The 17,901-nt window shown below is 44.5% G+C and overlaps 1 protein-coding gene across 22 annotated transcripts in view; it reads right to left on the reverse strand.

Annotated features, from left to right (window-relative positions):
- The window catches only part of JADE1 (jade family PHD finger 1), a 163,515-nt gene that overhangs the window by 39,913 nt on the left and 105,701 nt on the right, over window positions 1-17,901 (reverse strand). The window contains exon 1 of one of the 22 annotated variants that reach the window (XM_065062073.1): window positions 6,134-6,518. The exons of 3 other annotated variants lie outside the window; for them this stretch is intronic. In XM_065062073.1, coding sequence (XP_064918145.1) covers window positions 6,134-6,260 — 127 coding nt within the window. In that variant the 5' untranslated portion in view covers window positions 6,261-6,518. Of the gene's footprint in view, window positions 1-1,788; window positions 1,823-3,323; window positions 3,452-4,496; window positions 4,625-4,980; window positions 5,115-5,337; window positions 5,654-5,777; window positions 5,841-5,930; window positions 6,070-6,133; window positions 6,519-17,901 lie in introns of those variants that run through there. 18 more of the 22 variants (XM_065062074.1, XM_065062063.1, XM_065062066.1 and 15 more) reach the window with 18 other exon arrangements.

Consider the following 17,901-nt stretch of genomic DNA (forward strand, 5'->3'; position numbering starts at 1 on the left):
AGGACATTTGCCCACATAATGTCCACCTGCACCATCAGCCCAACACCTGAGAAGCTACTGAAGAGCCCAGCAGCCCTAATGTAACAGAGGCCACTGCATGACTGAGAGAAACATTCCTTGCATTTTCAGTGACACATGTAAATTCCTAATAACCCAGCAACTTTTATACATAATTTGTTTCATTTCCTTGGAAGATGACTGTTTCCTCTTGTTAAAACTAGCCTTTTAGAAATCAGACAGACCAACACACAGTGTGCTGATAGTTATTTCCCCTGAGGACTGCATTACATTTACCCATTTATTGGAGGGGGGGGAGAAAAGTGGACTCAGGCAAATGCCAGCCTTCAATGAAACACAAGATTTACTCCACTAGCAATGTTACGCCATGTCCAAGGGTGGACAAAGCATCTAAGAGCAACTTGTGCAATCACACCACTGCAATAAATGGCACAGATAGGGCAAAGGCCACCAAGCACCCAGAGATGCAGGGCAGCCCTGGGGAGGATGGCACAGCTTGACACATGCTCTGCTGCTGCTCCAGAGCCTGAAGACGTTGCGCTTACAGAGACACATGAGCAGGGGCTTTTCCATCCTTTTGCATCACGCTAGCTCTGAAAGCGAAGTTTGGGGGTTACTCATTGATTAGGTACAAACTTCAAACATACAAACCTGACCCTGGACTTACATGGTACAATTGCTCAGATTGTTTTTAAAGGCAAGATTACAATGCCTGAAGCGTTTCTTCTGGCTACTGTGTTTCGGAGAGAGCACTAAGCCTTTTTCAAAATACTTGTAAAATGCTATGCGAGTGAAATGACTAGATGATAATCCAATATAATCAATGTCAGGCCACAAAGTAACATTTAGATTTACCTATCCTTGTGGAGGTGAGCAACAAATAGCTAACTCTACACAAATAACTTGACACAGTTAGGAACATCGACATTTGTCTGCTTCCCAGAATTTGCTGGCAGATGCAAGGCAATGGGTTAGAATCAGCAACGTGACACAGTACAGCAAATCCACTCTTTTTACCAGTATGCATTATCATGTTCCTCCACTTTTAACGCTACGAGAGATTAATTTAAAAGAACCAAGAAAACCCAAAAATGACACTAGACAGCAATGTCAGTGTCTTCCCTTTTACATTTTTTCTCCCACACTGAAGTTCCAGGCATTGCACAGATACAAGTGAAAAGAAACAGAATTCCTTTTCCTAGCTTCCTCAGAGCAGAATTCCAGACATTACCCCATAAATGGCACAGCAGTGTGCACACAAATACACCCATGAACACACCACAGCACTTTTTATGCTACTACTGTGCAGTTAAGAACTCAGTACACTTTTTCACTCAGTTTGACCCCAAGTAAAAAGATGATCAAAGAGAAAGTTGTAAAGTGTGTCAGTCTTTGTTATGCAAATAGCTAAACAGAACTAGATTTTAAAAAATAATTATAGACGAAAAAATTCTACATCCTCAGGTCAAAGGTTTTACGTAGCGCAATTTTTACTGAAGTATTTTTAAGGGCTGCATAAACCTTTGGGTAAAAAGCGTGTATAATTCCAACTCTGACAGACAATTAACTGTAACCATGTTAATGGGTGTCACTATAATAAAATGCACAGAACAGCTCCAGAGACAGAATTGGAAGAAAGTGGAACTTTGACACATGTACACCCTGAAGAAAAACTGAAAAACTGGCTTTTCCTGAAACTAACCCAGTAACTGCAATAAAACGAAAACCTAATTATCTCTAGTACACAAGAGATTGCTTCAAAACACTCACTGTACAAATGGAAGTACATTGTAACATAGTCTTAATGAAATGGATGGTAGATGAAGACACTGGGATTCTACTACAGTACTTCTGAAACAGCCTGTTTATGACACCGCCCTGGTCTTTACCAACCAACACCTGAAATAGCAAGAAAATAATCTGGTTTTTTCCTTATATTCCCAAACCAAAAAACCCCCAAAACAACAACAACAACAACAACAAAAATAACATAAAACACAGAACTGCGTCTGAAATAAGTTATACTATTAAAATCCACCTAAAACTCCTCTTTATCATCTATGAAAGCTTCTACGGTGACATTTTATAGTCACAAAGATAAAGGAGTTCTCAAAATACTACAGTACTATGTAGCACAGTACACAGCACAAAAAGTTAGACCTTAAATTTGGAGAAAAAGTCTTCAAAGTCTCATTAAACAAAGAAGTATGTTCTAAGGCCAAGACTGTTCTTCGAAAGGAATATTTCTACTCACTTTAGCACAGCTCTTCGAAATTTCACAAGGGAAAGCAAAAGCACAATTTGGACATATCAGCCCAACACTTCTCAGCAATCCACATGTTCATTTATGCACCTGTGCGAGTCAGCTCGTCTTAGCTTACAATCTGGGCAATGGTAGCAAATTATTCCCAAACTGTGCTGGCAGAACCCACTGCCTAGAATCTCGAGCAATGATAAATTGCGCTCTAAGAATTAATTCAACCCACTCTGCACCCACTGCTGTTCATCTCTTCCACGTAGGAAAAAGCTGTCAGCTTGGTCAGCTCCAGCTGAAAACAGCAGCGCAAAGCAGCAGCACTAACCACATGGAGAAAGCATTTGAGGAAATACGGGAAGCTTTTTTTATTACATTCTGTGAATTGGGAATGAAACCAGAGAAGCTGGAAGGGTAATCTGCAGCTGTGAGGGGAAAAGGGGTTTTATTATTATTATTTTAAACACATGTATTAAACATAGCTCAAAAGCAGGGAGCAAGCGGTATCTGAAGCCAGAGGGAAAATCCTGATACTAAAACGTACAACCCTTGCTGTTTCAACAATATCCCACTGAGTGTGAGAAATCTCTAGAAACAGAACCATAACAAGCATATTTCTGGCATAACTCTTACGAAGGTTTTAGGTTTGCAAGTGTGGGCAGCTTTTGACTTACTTAAAACACTGTGCCTGCTTAAAAAAGAAATTATTCCAAATGACAGCTACATCTTTCTCTAAAAAGAAAACATGAAGCTAGCATAAAAGCATCTTTCTGCTTCAACATTAAAATGTCAACCAAAGCATGTTGCTAAATGCTGTCATAACTTCTAATACTACCTAACAGCTATCTAAGGAGAAGTAAGCTATTTTTAACGCCTCTGTGCAGCCACACAAACCACTCATTTGTATGTCACACATGGTCAGTTCTTACTGGGTGACTGACAGGTCTCAAGATCTCACAGACTTCACCCATGGGTGACCTAATGAACTTTATTAGAAAAAAGCTGTCATCGGAAGGAGAAGGGAACCAAGGAGTTAGGCAGAAGCACGCACCCCGGCACGCGTGTCTTTCTGAAATCGCCTCACAGGTGAGCGGTGCCTCCAACGAGCTTAACAAGCGACCGCCACCCGCCGAGTCCACGACCGGCTGCCGGCTCAGCGCCGCCTTTCCCGAGGGCAGGAGACGCTGCTCGAAGAGGAAATTCAAAAGCGGCGCCTGACGCCCGGCAGCTCTGGGCCGGCCGGGTGCAGCTCGGGGCGGTTACCCTGCTGCTCCTGCTGCTCCTCACGCAGCGATCGCACCGCAACCGCCGCCCGCCCGCCCGCCGGCCGTTAACGCCCGCACCGCGGGCGGCTCCAAGCCAGCGCCAGCGGGGAGGAGACGGAGCCGCCTCCCTGCCCGGCCGCCGGGCTACACCTCCCCGCGGGGTGGCACCTTCCTGAGCAGCGGCACCACCCCCAGCCCTACGGCCCCCGGCTTCCATTTGAAACGGCCCGGCTCGCCTCCCCCTCCCGCTCCTCCCCGCCGCCGGCCGCACCAATCCGCTCGGCCCCGGCTGAAAATCAAACTTGGTTCCCTCGGCTCCGCTCCCTACGCTCCGCACCCCTGTCACTGCCGAAAACGGCCAAAGCACCTTCCCCGCCCTCCCCCGCGTCTCCACGCTGCTGGGGGTGGGACGAGGACGGCGGTTTAGTGGAATGAGCAACGGCAGCAGCACGGGGGAGACTTGAGCTCATTTTCTGTGTCTGTCTCTCCTCCCACTCCCAGACAGTTCTGGAAACTGTGTATCACCTCTTGTCACAGGAAACCAACCAGCAGGCGGTGCAAACAAACAAACACTCTTTGCCTCCACCCTCCCCAAAATAATGGAAACCCCACCGCCTGCCGCTAATGAACTGGCGGGCGCCCATGGGAATGGAAAAGGAAAAAAATCATGCTCTGAGCAGGCAACCACCCGAGCCCGCAGGCAGGCAGGGTGGCAGCGGCCGCAGCATCAGGGAGGCTTTGTCTAATTTCAGCAAGTGGAATAATCGCTGGAGCCGCACTCTCCTCCCCGCCTCCTCCGGGACGCCGGGGACTGACCGTTACACGGAAATAACGCGGTTATCTGGAACACCGCAGCCCCGACCTGGCTTGCCAGGCCCCGGGGGACACGGGCAAAAGAGCGAAACCCCGGAGCTGCCCCGCCTTGCGCCCGAGCAACTTCAGGCTCTTGCCGCCGCTACCTCGCGGTTGTTGTTGGCGTTCCAACACCGCCCGTTCCACGTTCCGCTCCCCCGTCAACAAACTCCGGCACGGCCACGCGGATTCACCGGCGCCCCGCAGACCAACGTCCTGCCCGAGCCACCCGCGGGGCTGCGGGAGGGGTGCCCCACCTCCCCCAGCCCCAAGTTTGCACCGCACCCCCCCCACCCCCCCGTGTGCGCCCGGCCGCGGGCCCCGCTTCGCACTTTAAACTCCCCGGCCCGGGGCGACAGTCGGGCGCGCCGCCCTGGCCGCTGCGGGACCGCCGTGCACCTGCTCGCCGCTGCCCCGCCTGGCCGGCCAGGCGGCAGGGATGCAGCCCCGCTCCTTGCGGGTCCGGGCAGCGCCGCACGCCTCCCCCCGCGCACACGCTGTCAAACACGTGCATTTGGGGGCTCTCGCAACTTGTTCTCCATCCAGAGACACAGTGCGCTCGCAAGGGAGCAGGGGAGAGAGGCGAAGCACCTGTGACAGCCCGCCGCTCTCCACCGCCAGCGAACACCCACCGGTGCCCCAGAGCACACCCTCCTGCGCGCATCGAACACAAGACTGCGGCTCTCCCGCTCCGAAAAGCAACTTCTGCTTAATTTCACCGATGAGCAGTTTTCATGCTTTCTAAGCATTTTTTTTTCCTACAAGCGAAAGCCAAGTGCGAAGGGGTGGATGGGGGGGGGGGGGGGGTCAGTGTAACTACAAAGCTGCTGCTGCACATAAACACCTCCTCCCCCACGCACACGCTCCCCGCCCACGGTTAGAAGCGACGGGTGAGGTGGACATGTGGGTGACACGGTGACAGACACTGGCCATGGCTGCCCCCGGCACCTTTCTACACGTCAATATCTGCGAAGGACCTGCGCTCTGCCATTGCCATCTCTCTACCAAGTTGCTCCAACGCATCCTACTTTCCGCGGAGGGTGATGCACGGCGATGCCCCCGCAGCGCAGCCTGCAGCGACGCCCGAGGCGTGGGGCAGGGAGTGCGGCACGCCGGCAGCTCACTTGGCCGCTGCACCTTCCAAGCTGCGCGGTCCTTATTTGCCGCGCCGGTGCCCGTGGCGAAACAAAAAGCCGGCGGCCGCTCCCGGCACCGGCCCGCCGCGCCGGGCGGCAGCAGAACCTCCGCTCCCTCCTCCCACCGCCCCGTCCCTCCCGCCCGCCCCAGCCCGGCACAAGTTGATTGTGGGATAGCGGAGCCGCAACTCGGCCGCCTCCCCTCGCCCCGGACCGAGCCGCACGGCTCTTGGCGCCATGTTAATGACGTACTATCTTATTTCCACTAGGCAGCGACCTTCGGCACGAAACTGCTCTCTCGCCGCCTCCGGAGCGACAAAAAAAACCCATCAAATATGGCTGTGCTGGCAGCTCCCCCGGCTGGCGCTGCGGCGGCGGCGGCGGGGCGGCGGCGGGCACGGTTACCTGCTGGCGGCGGCGGCGGGGCGGCGGCGAAGGCGGCGAGGGCGGGCGGCGCGGCCGGGCTCCCCCTGTGCGGAGGGCTCGGGGCCGCCTCATGAGTTCGGCGCGGCGCCGGGGAGCGGGCGCGGAGAGCGGCTCCCTGCACCACACACACACACACACACCCGCGCTCACTCTCACACACACAGAGACTCCCTCTGACTGACGTTTGTACTTGTTATGGAGGAAGGACTCCGTGAATAAAACTCGTTTCTGGGTCACTGCTGCCACAGGGGGGAGCTGCTTTAATCCCCTGCCAAAACTGGCAGGCGAGGGAAGGGGGGAAATAATCATAATGGAGCGCCGGAGTGGGGTGGCGGCGGCTGCCCCGAGGTAGCCGCCGTTAACTCTTGGCGGGCCTGGCCGGGGCCGCGCAGCAGCGCGGGGTTCCCGCCGGCAGCGCTGGGGCTCGCCGCCGTCTCCCCCTCTCCCTCCGCGGCGGCCAGGGCCGGGCGGCTCCCGGCGGAGCCACTCGCTGCCAACTGCGCCGACTTGGCCGGAGCCCGAGGGTGCGCGGCCCCCCGGGTGCTGCCGCGTCTCTGCTGGTGTTCGAGCAGGCTAGAAAAGGAAGAGGCAACGTTGCAAGGCTGGCAGCTGGGAAATTATACGTGTCTGCACCGAGATCCCGCCTGGGGCACTGTTGGCGTTGCCCTGCAACAATTAACTCTTCTCTCCAAAAAAATTAAGCCGATTTCACAACCAGGAATCGTAATGCTGCACAGGCTCCCTATGCATAACACGTAATTCACTATTATTCGGGGAGAGAAACTGAGGCACGTAAGAGTTAAACGCTGTGGCCACATACATAGCGCATAATTGCCAGGGCAAGAATAAAACTGCAGGCTCCCTATTCTCAGCCCCCAGTGTTATCCCTCCAGCTCCCTAACTCTGATACATCTCAAAGACTAGAAAGAGCGATTCATACTGCGGTTCAGTTCACATCTTTCTAGCAGGGAGCAAAATTATCTTAAATTGGCACCAAATTACATACTAAACTTCCCATTATCAAAAAAGTACGTTTGAATGCAGATTTCTTTATTTTCCACATAAAATGCTTTACTGCAGTCCATGCACCTGTACTCCCTGGGTGAAGGAGAACTCCCCCTTTTGAGCAGAATTCCTGAGCAAATACACTATGAGGTAATAAACACCATGGAGAAGATTCAGCATTATCTCAGACACAGAATTAAGGTGATCTGTGGAAAGTAATCCCCATAGTCTGCAAGCACAAGTTAATGCAGCCTCCACAGCAATACTAGTCTGCCAAAGAATCACACCTTAGCTCAACAGAGGAATTGGGTTGTTACTCATCCATGCAAACCAAGTCATTTATCCTACTGTCTCACCCACCTACCTACCCAGTAACTAACTCACATTGCTACACATCCTAAAAAGTTGTAGTTTACTACAAAAATATCCTTTTCCCCCCCAAGATATTTTTTCACTGTGAAGAGAAGACAGTCATGGTTTTATTCACAAAACAGTCTGAAGCATCTTGAAATTTTAGAGGCTAAACTAAGACTTTTGACTCCTCTCATTTTTATCTACAGGAAAACAATAACAAAATTTAAAACTCTACATTCTCTCACACTTACCTTGGCATTCAGACTTGTCAACATACCTAATGGAGAAGCTTTGCACACATCAGCAGTCTAATTACAAGTAGCTCTACTAATGTCATTCATATTTGCAGGATTGGGACCTTGGATTTTTGCCATTCACAGTAGAGGTATTGGGCACCTGTGATCATCTGTGTGACACACCAGGTCATATTATCTGATAAATAATCCGCTTACTGCCAGAATTACATTCATACACCAATCATTTTACCTCTGAGCTTCCAGAAACCTACCCCAAGCACTAATTTTGAATACAGCCAAAGGAATCAGTGACTGGAGACTTTGTGGATCTGTATTATCTGAACAGCAGGTGCCCGCTGCTGTGCTATGGTATAAACCATAGATTAGGTCAGAGTTTTTTCACTCGGTGGTCTGCAAGCCCCTTGGGAGCTCGTGAACTACTTCTCATATGTCCCTAAATATTAAGATTGGCCAAGCTATTGTCAGCCGGCGTTTGCTATACAGAGGTATGCACCTCTACTAGATAAATGTGATTTTTAATATTGACCATTGTGAAAGACTGAAGAATTACTGGAAATGCTGTTTGTCCTACTTTTCCAAATTCTTTCCAAGAAAGTTCAGAACCGGCTTCTGAGAAAACCTTAAATGTGAATGCACTCTGATTTCTAAAGAGGAATGAGAGAAACGTCCCTATCTCAAACTTGTTGGATTTGAGGCAATATTTTTGTTTTTCTTTAATTAGTTTTCCTTTGCATATACAGCCAAGTTTAAGTTACATCTGCATTTCGGGAACATTTCTCTTGGAAGCCATGCAAGGCCATCCAAGTAGGAAGAGAACATGAATGTTTGCAGAGTGGTGGGCTGTGTTTTAGAAAGTAGTGGCATTACTGCATTACTGTAGAAAACTCACCAAACATGGGCCCTCTGCAGTGTAAAAGCAGTTAGTCCAGTCTTTACAAGGAAGGTAACGCAACTGGAACAAAGATGCTATTTTGTCTCTGCCAGCAGTGTATCACTGAGACTGTTCTGGAATAATGTACTCATACATTTAAAAGTAAATACTGAAAAACTGAAGTGTTGTAGTTAGAAGAATAATTTTGGAAATTATCAGAAAACACTTTACAAAGGAGATGTTACATCCTGTACTGCTAAAGCACTACAGATATGAAGTTGTACACTAATATAGCATACCAGAGCAAGCATAACAGAGCATACCAGAGTAGGCCACTAGCATCATTAATACGAGAGTACTAAAAAAAAAAAAAAAGATCTACATATGATCTAAGTAAAGCAATGAGATTTTCACTGCAGAAACAGCTTTAGCAGCTTAAGACACCGTTATGACGCCTGCCTGAGAACAGCAGTGGCAGACACCGGCATGGACTGCGTGAGGGATCCTCACTTGGTCCTCTCCCACCTCAGTGCCCGGCTAAACCTGCCAGAGCAGGAAGGCTGCCCAGGAGGAAACAGAGGAGGATGGTAAAAGCAAGACAAATGGGGCAAAGAAAGAAACCTTAATTCTGCCTTAAACACCTGACCACAGTTTGACTCTAAGGATTAGGAACCAAACAGAGAATACCTCACAGTACTTTTCTGCTACCTCCACTGGCTAAATTTCAAGGTGATGCGTCAAATTCTGCTGTAGGTGGAATCAGTAAAAGTTTTGCCATGGACATCAGTGGGGCCAGAATGTCAGCCTTCATCTCTAACAAATATTTAGCCCCTCAGCAAAGCAGGTATTTTGTTATAATAAAATGTCTTACATTAATTAGACTCTCTGCGTCACCAAGTCATCTTTGTATCATCATTAACACTAACTCCAGAAGCACTTGGAAAACATGTATCAGGCTTGGAGTTAGGCTTTGTACTAACACACAGAACTTCTGTTTAATCAGGTACAGTGACTCCATATTACATTTTATTTAAATTTTTGTTTATACAGTTTCTTAACGTCTCCCTCTTGACTCTTATTTCTGAGCAGATGCACAAAGCCAAGGAAAGAATATGTGGCTTTTCAGCACTTTTTTTCCAGCCTTTAGTGGAAGTCTGTTGCTGCAGCAGTGTCTGATAAAATAGTGTTTGTTTGGTTGGTTTATGTGATAATACTCATTTTTTACACTTGGAATCTTTTCCACTGGTCCTTGCAGAGTCTCTGCACATGAAGACAGAGCTAATGAAGTTGAGTTTCCCCACTGTTAAACTTAGCCCACATATCACTTGAAACTCAAAGCAGTTCTTTGGCTCTTTTGGATCCAGTTTCTAAGAACTTCTACTTCCATTTTCTCCTCCTTTATTTTGAAGACTAAGAACGTGATGGGAAGAACACAGTGTGGAGCCAAACCAGCACTGTCAAGATTTTGGCTTGTACTTAATCTTCCAGAGTAAGAACTTCCAGAGAGCTTTCACATCTCCTGTGAGAGATGTGTGCATTGCAGAGATATAAGTCAGATGCGGAGTAGGGCAGAGTTCTCTTGAGGTCCATTTTGTCTCTATCTGGTCTACTTGCTTGAGAGTAAGGGGAAAAATATTTTTACTCATGCATATGTAAATCTATACCACTTATAGACTGCATATGTGTAATATTTTTAGCTCCTGCAGAAAAAAAAAATGTATGGACCACAGAGCAACACAGTTGTCACCGTTTTGTCTAATCCACATATATCATTTACAGCAACACGGCACCTGACCACTTCACAAAATTATGCATAAAAAAATAACTGGTGTACTGGCTTTTTCTTCCTTCTTATCTACAAGCACTGAATTTTGGTGTGTCTGGATTAGGGGTCAAAAAGACTGAACTCAGGTAGTACATTATGTCTTTTTAATCTGAAGCTGAGGTTTACAGCTACCAGGATTGCTTGTGGGAATGATATGCAGATTCACAGGCCATACTCCAAAGATGTGCGTTCTCCTGTGCTTACAAGCCTCATTCTTTTGGTTAATAGTTCCTTTGTTTTATTGAAATGCAGTTGTTGGGAGAGGTCACTAACTGGGTGCATGAGCCAGTACCCTAATAAGTAGAAACTGTGCCATTAAGAGATGAGGATGAAGAGAGGTGCAGATATTATATTTAACATGTTATGAAACATGGTGCTTGCAACAGACAGACTAGTGTAGTCTTTTTACTGACAAAACTTGAGAAGTAGAGATTATAAGATTAATTTTATATGTGGGTAGGCAGAGGCATACAAAGGTTAAATCACTTGCACAAGTCACACGTTAAGTCAGCATTAAAACCAAGAATAGAAACCAAAAGTCATGCCTCTCAATCCAAGGTTTCTAATGATTAAACTATATTCTCTCCTTTGGCCTGGTCTGTAGCATATAACACAGTACAAAGTATAACTCCATGACATTTTGTACACAGATATCTTAAAATATTTTCGCAAGTCAGACACAATCATTGCATGGATATGCAACTGCTGACGTGGTATATTCATCTAAATGTGAAGTGGGAACAGACATGCCTAATAGGTAAAACTTAATAAATTCCAAAATCTAAAAGTATAGCTACTGAAATTGTGCTTCCAAATTATTCTAATTGAGAAACAGAAGCTGCCAGCAAACCAGTAGAACAAGAACCTCAGGGGAACAACTACAAGCAGGCAGTTAACTTGCAGGCCTGTGACTTAAGCAGGGTGAAGCTGCTGCATCACCTCTTAGGTAAACAACACAGTTTTATACATTATGAGAGAAGTAATTAGCAGCCAAGGTAATGCCCTATAGTACAGCCTTATAGTACAGGAAGAATGGATTGTGGAAACCTCAGGCAAGTGAGAGTTCAGTAGCTGCAGATCAAATCTCAGTTGAAGTCTATACATGTGCCTATATGGCAGCTCATCAAGCAACATTACACTGGCTAATCTAAATGAACTTCAATATTAAATTGTGTTTGTGCAGGTAGAAATCATGTATGAAATGCTGTGACAAGAGTCCCAGAAGAGTTCAGAAGAATCTGATCACAGATTTTTTCATTACAGAGTGTGTCTTGATAACCGGTTGCTAAAAGTGGAGTAGTGGTACCAGTTTATTGCGGAAGCACAACAAAAATCAATTTCTTTTTTCAGTAACAGCCTAGTGCCAAAAATGACTTAAAAAAAAAAAAAGCCAACTTCACCTTTGGATCCCTTAAGAGTCAGAAAAAAAAAATAAATTAAAAGAGATTAAAAAATCAGCTGTTGAAATTACTCAGAGCAGCTTGTGGTAACATCTCTGGAAAGTGCAGAAACCTTGGAAGTAGCTTTGTAGTTTCCCATGTGGCCCTTTGGGGTTCCACTTGGTACTTTATGGAATTGCCCCAAAGTTGCTTCTATTTGTGGTCCCTCCTCAGCCTCTTCCAAATGCAATGACTCACAGTTCCTTGAATTCAAAGCTGTTTCCAGCCCATGAAACTGAGGTCTGCCACAAAGGCCAAGAAATCATACACCCTCCATGGCAGAAAATGTACCTAGGACAATTATCTATAAGTTGCAATGCAGAGGAGATAATTCTGCTTATCTCCAGTAGGTATAGCTCACTTTCCCTGGTTTACCCACTTATCAGTTTCCATGCTTGAAATCCACTTTAGGGGATGTGTCAATCATAATTCTGACAATGGGTAAATTTTCTCCATAAATAATTAGGGATCCACTGATTTCAGATGCAGTTGTCCTGAAACCTACCTCAAATATTAAATTTTACCTCAATAGTACACACATATAAGGCAACAAAGGTGTAAAGAAGCCATTACTTCTAAATAAAATGCTAGCCAAACAAACAGGTAACTGTTGTTTACTTGAGCTATTTTCCTTTGCCCATTATATGTTTTAGAAATTAAGTTATTTGGTGTTTAACAGATAGGAAAAATGATTGAGAAAACTAAAGTAAATGTCTTTTTTTTCTTGTGGCAATATTGATTGCTGAGCTTTTCTACAAGTTTCACTGCATGAGCACGGACAAAGAAACAGTTTAGAAAGTTTTAATCAGCATAAATGCAATAAAAGCTGTCTCATGTACTTCCATTTCAGTATTATATATATTCAGAGTTTCAACACTACCAAAAAGGACTAGGAACAAGAGGGTCAGGATATCCAGGATAAAAGATGTACACAGCATGGGAAGCTGACTCCTTTGCTAACCTGTCTCCCTCCATCTCTCATCCCCCAAAAAAGACAGGGAGGTATGAGGATAAACAAGGTAGTTTATCCCACATTATCAATGGGCCACATAACCTCACAGCAAATGGCCCTCGCTGACTGCCTCTGTAACTGGCCGGCATTAATACATAGCCAAAACACCACAATTCACACGGCTGTGCTTCCGCTTTGCTAGGAGCTTATCAGAAATACACACCCCGCAAAAAATTCACAAACACAAGAAAAGCCACAGCACCCTTATCAGGTAGAAAATGATTGTCTATTTGGCAAATAAGACATTGAGACAAAATAGTAAAGAGATACAAATGAAAACTGCCCCTGGCAAAGTGAGGAGACTCAATCTCATGATTCAGTCTGAACACATTACAGCTGTGTGATCCTTCAGGGCTGTTTGAAACAAACACAATGCAAAGGGTCAAGTATCCTTAACAGTGCATTTGTACACCGGATGTGTCTGACCCCAAATTTCTGCTTCAGACTCTAGAAGAGCTGTGAGAGTTACAGGAGGTGGCAGAGTCTTTGTACATCAAGATGTTCAGAGGCAAAACCTCAAACAGCTGCACAGTGGATTTTCAGTGCACATAATGCAAGCACTTAGGATATAAACAGCCCTTGAGTCATTTCATACCACTCATAAGAGTAATTCTGAAGTTACATTTTTTAAAATGGTACAAAGGAGTTTACTGCTTATTTAGAAGTTACAGCTTTTTTGCTACTGCTCAAAACCAAGACTGCCACAGATGTATTTAACTAAGCCCACAGTGAAGAATGAAGAAAACTTGGAAATCAAATCATTACTCTGGCTCCTGTGAACCTTGCTTCACTAAGCAAAAAAAACACAACCCTGCAGCAAACAAAATAGTCTCTGACCTTCCAGAACAACATAAAAAAAACCAGTCTGATCTGCTTATGTGGGCAGATTTTGGCACAGGGTAAACATCTATGTTTGCTCCTCAAATTGCACAAGGCAGGGAAGAATCTCTTTTATCCAGGGCATGCTTTTAAACTATTGCGCGTTTGTGTTTCTTTGACAATCTGAGGCAGATTGCTTTCTTCACGTAGAAGCACCAGTACTGGGGCAAAGTAAACGTGCCAACCGCCTGTAATCTAGTATCTGTAGAGGAGGAACGGGCACATCCTGCAGTGAGCACACGTACCCTTGTGTAACTGCCAAAACCACAGTTCCAGCCTACTTGGCTTCTCAAATATTCAGCCAACCACAGCAGTATCTCTGACCTCAGCCAAAGCTAAAGGTGAACCCCCAGTGTCTCAGATCTCTTCTGGAAATGGCCCCAACTACTTAAGGGAGCCAGGCAGAGTCTTGAGCCACAGCACACAAAGGGAGATTTAAAAAAAAGGTTACAGAAGATAAGTTCAGGCAAGCCTGAAAGAGTGCCAGCTCTGTAGTAGACGGTCCCATGCCAGAGTACAACTTGTGCTGGCTCTCTGGTGGAGTGCTTTGGATCAGTAACATCTGTAATAATGCACATGTTGACTGATGGGCAGAGATGCACAGAGGGAGCACAGACATTTTTCTTTTCCCAACAAGCTGACGCTGGATCTCAGAGCAATGATTTGGCTCTACCTTTACATGTTTATTTTGTGCTTTTCAAAAAGCTGCTCATGTGTGTTCTTTGGGGTTCCCCCCTCTTTTTAAGGAAATTAAGCATCTTTCATGACTGCCTTAACAAAGTGTTGCAAGTATTGTGCACTCAGTAGTGCCTGCGACACGCCTCGGACATTCCAGTTAGCTTGTCTGCTGGAGTTCCATTTCAGTGAAGGAAATCAGTGGCAGCAAAAAGGTCCCAAACCTTGGTCAATGTAATGAGCGATCAAGATCACCAACTCATAAGCACCATCATTTCATGTGAACAGATTGAATAGCTCTTGAAAATGAGTACTTCTGTCACATACTGCCCCCAGCGAGGGAGCCCCATTAACCACATAAGCTGGTTACCCTTCAGAATATAATTAACATTGGCTAGTTAAACATTTCAAATTCTTTTAAAGTTGCCAAAGATCACCAATATCCTCGATTCTATATTTTCCCATGAAAAAACAGCAGTCCGGAAAATCAAGCTACAAAATACACACAAAATCCTTTTCTACAACATGCACACTTTGCTTTTGCACGTGTCTCACAGTCAGGAAATCTCTAAGCCCAGTTAAGGGCAGAAGTCATTGATATTTGTTTTATTTTAAAAATTCCTTTAACATACCTACAGTTTGTAAGCAACCATTGAAACCAAAAGCATGAGTTAAATTTCTCTTTTAACTGGGAATGAGTGTTTATGCCATTAACTTCCGTGGAACAAGGATTTTTCCTGGGTCCACATTTTATAATAACAGATAATTCCATCTAGTCATTGCCATTCAAACTGTGTGATATTTTAAAATACACTGATGTATCAAACAATACATTTTACCCCGATTGAAGACCACCATCTCAACATGAACATCAAATGAGGAATTAGTTAACAGAGGGTTTAAATGCTGCATGTCATTTCCAGCATATGCGCCAAATGAAAAAATATTTAGCAAGGTGTTTGTGACACTAATTCTTTTGACACGTCATAGCACAAATATAGACACATTTAACCCTGTGAAAATTTAGGCCTGGTCTGAGAGAATTAAACACAAGTAAAGCCAAAAATATGCTAGGTTACTGAGACTAGGTTCTCAAAGGACTTTGATGTCTAACACTAAAACTGTAGTTCAGCAAATTCTGGCTCTGGAAGAATCTAAACTTATTTAGAGTGAAGCCAGATGCGATTGTCTAGGGCTACCGTTTAGTTAGATGCGTCCACTTAATCCAAGCTGAATTTCGCAACAGTGCTGCAGAGCCAAAGGGCCTGCTTGTTCTCATCCCGCTTCATGACTTTTTGTCCTCTTGCACAATGCCTCAACTTCAATAAAAGACATGGAGAACACACAGCTCAGCTCAAGTTTTTGGCTAAATCATTATATCTCATATTTTTGTACTTCATAATTTTGTTCTGACTATACCACTCTTCAAAAACTGCAAGAAAAATAAAACCTCTTAATGCTCATTTTTTCAAAGAACACTAATATTTTAGGTCTGAGACTTGCATAAGACTTATGCTGGACGTGCTACAGACATAGAACACGAACTAAAATGTCTTCACTTTTTTGTATTTTAACCTCTATTTGTAACATCACTATGTTCAGCTTACCCTTCCCTATTGAGAAATCATTTTGTTCCACATACAGGAAAAACTCCTGTAGGTGTAGGCCACAGCTTGCAATAAATAAATAAATAATATGTGTTCTAAGAGGTGAAGTTTGTAAGTATGTTACACTGCTTAACAATGGCATCAAACCACATGAATTTCCTCAAGAAAAAGAACAAGTTGCAATTTTTTTTTCTTTGCATGAAGGTTACGTCACTGTTATCTCTTGGGTACAGATGACACTAAGAACCATGTGCCTGGGCTCAAGCTAAATTATCAGTTTCCTTGAAACAGTTTGAGGGAAGAAAAACAGCAAGAATGCTGCATAGGAAAGGAGGAAGGCTCAGTCTTGAGTCTACTCATGAAAATTCTTCAGCCTCTGAATTTTGTTCTATGGGTTTTCATATTCAAAAATGTATCATTTGTGCATGCAGACTCAGTAGCTGCACATGTAGCTATTGAAGCTGCCTCCAGTGTGGGCACACAACGTAGGCCTAGCACCCGCACATACTAAAGCTGTTTCTAGACAAGTTCTAGGTATTCAGCTCAGGTATTTTAAATTATCTCCACTCTTTAGGAGACCACTCTTCACCTTTGTTGAAAATACTCATTTTAACCCTGAAGTCACTGATCCTCATGAGTAGCGCTCGGCTCTCCAATGACATTACACAGAAGCGTCCATACCAAATGTTTACAAAGCAAGTTACTAAGAAGAAACCTTAATCCCTTGTCTTCCGTAAAATGCATCACTCTGAAAAATTGCCTCATAGAGCTGCTGTGCAGAAGACTGCAACTTGAGAAAGATCAAGTATGTGAGGCTTTAAAAGAAAGGAAAAAAGAAGTAATTCTGTTAAATTCCAGTTTGTAGAATGCCATGCACCACGCACTGTTTAATTAACTGCTGATACTTCAGCTGAATCCTCCGTGTCTCTGCAGACACCCTCTAAAGCTAAAAGAGTATCTACCTGTAACACAGGGTCCTGTCCACCAAGATTCAGCTAAACATTCAGCTCCTATAACGATCCGAAGTTCACAACTAAATACAGGTAGTACCAAGAGCATTCTAATATTTCTACAGCAAAATGTAATGACTTCATTTTAATAGGTAAACATGATGAGCTTCACAAATGACTGCTTATCAGTAATTTACAGAGACTGAATCCACAAATACATTTCTATCACTTTGTAGTTGTTTAATTAATTACATATATTAAGAAAATTAAACTGAAGGATGCAACACGTACTCCCGGGGCAACCAATGGCTGTGTCACCAGCAATTTGCTGCTTTTCCATTCAGAGAAGCCCTCCCAATATTCTTTTTCTTCTAGTGACAAAGAGGATCATAAAAGGACAAAAGCTGTGATCTCACTAGCACAGCGGAAATCAAGAGATATTTCTATTGCATTGAGATTAGTGAGATAAGTCCAAGAGAAGAACTTCATAGACATGTGCATGAATGAACAAGCAGCCCGAACTTCGGGGAACCTTCGGAGGGCAATCAGAACATGCCAGTGCAGCTTTGCATTATGATAAGACCAGAAGCAGCCCAGAGAAAGCAACAATAAAGCACATAGATATTTGCAAATTCAATCTGAACTTCATATGTGGAGTCTTCTAGAAAAGTATGATTTATAAAAACTAACATTTAAATAGTTTAATTGTTTTAATGTATCACATTAACACTAATAACTGTAATATATACTGATTTGTTATCTTTCTATAAAATCTTGTTAGAGGGAATTGTAAGCTCATAATAACTTTTGGGATAAAGCTGTTCTGCTAATTCATTTTTCTCTTTTCTTGTATAAAATAATGCAAAAGAAAAAAAATCAAAGCTCAGATCCCAAGTGGTTAAAAAATTAGAATGTTATTTTGCTTGAAAACAAAGCAAAACCAACAGTTTTTTGGTGCAGTGTTTTCACTACCATAGAGGCTGCTATGAAGAAAGTTAACTGCCTGCCAGGCAGACCCAGTTCCTCCACAAACACTGGTTTACACACATTTAGGTCCAAAGGCATCAACCAGACTA

Source organism: Columba livia, chromosome 4 (genome assembly GCF_036013475.1).
Source record: "Columba livia isolate bColLiv1 breed racing homer chromosome 4, bColLiv1.pat.W.v2, whole genome shotgun sequence".
NCBI classification, from domain to species: domain Eukaryota; kingdom Metazoa; phylum Chordata; class Aves; order Columbiformes; family Columbidae; genus Columba; species Columba livia.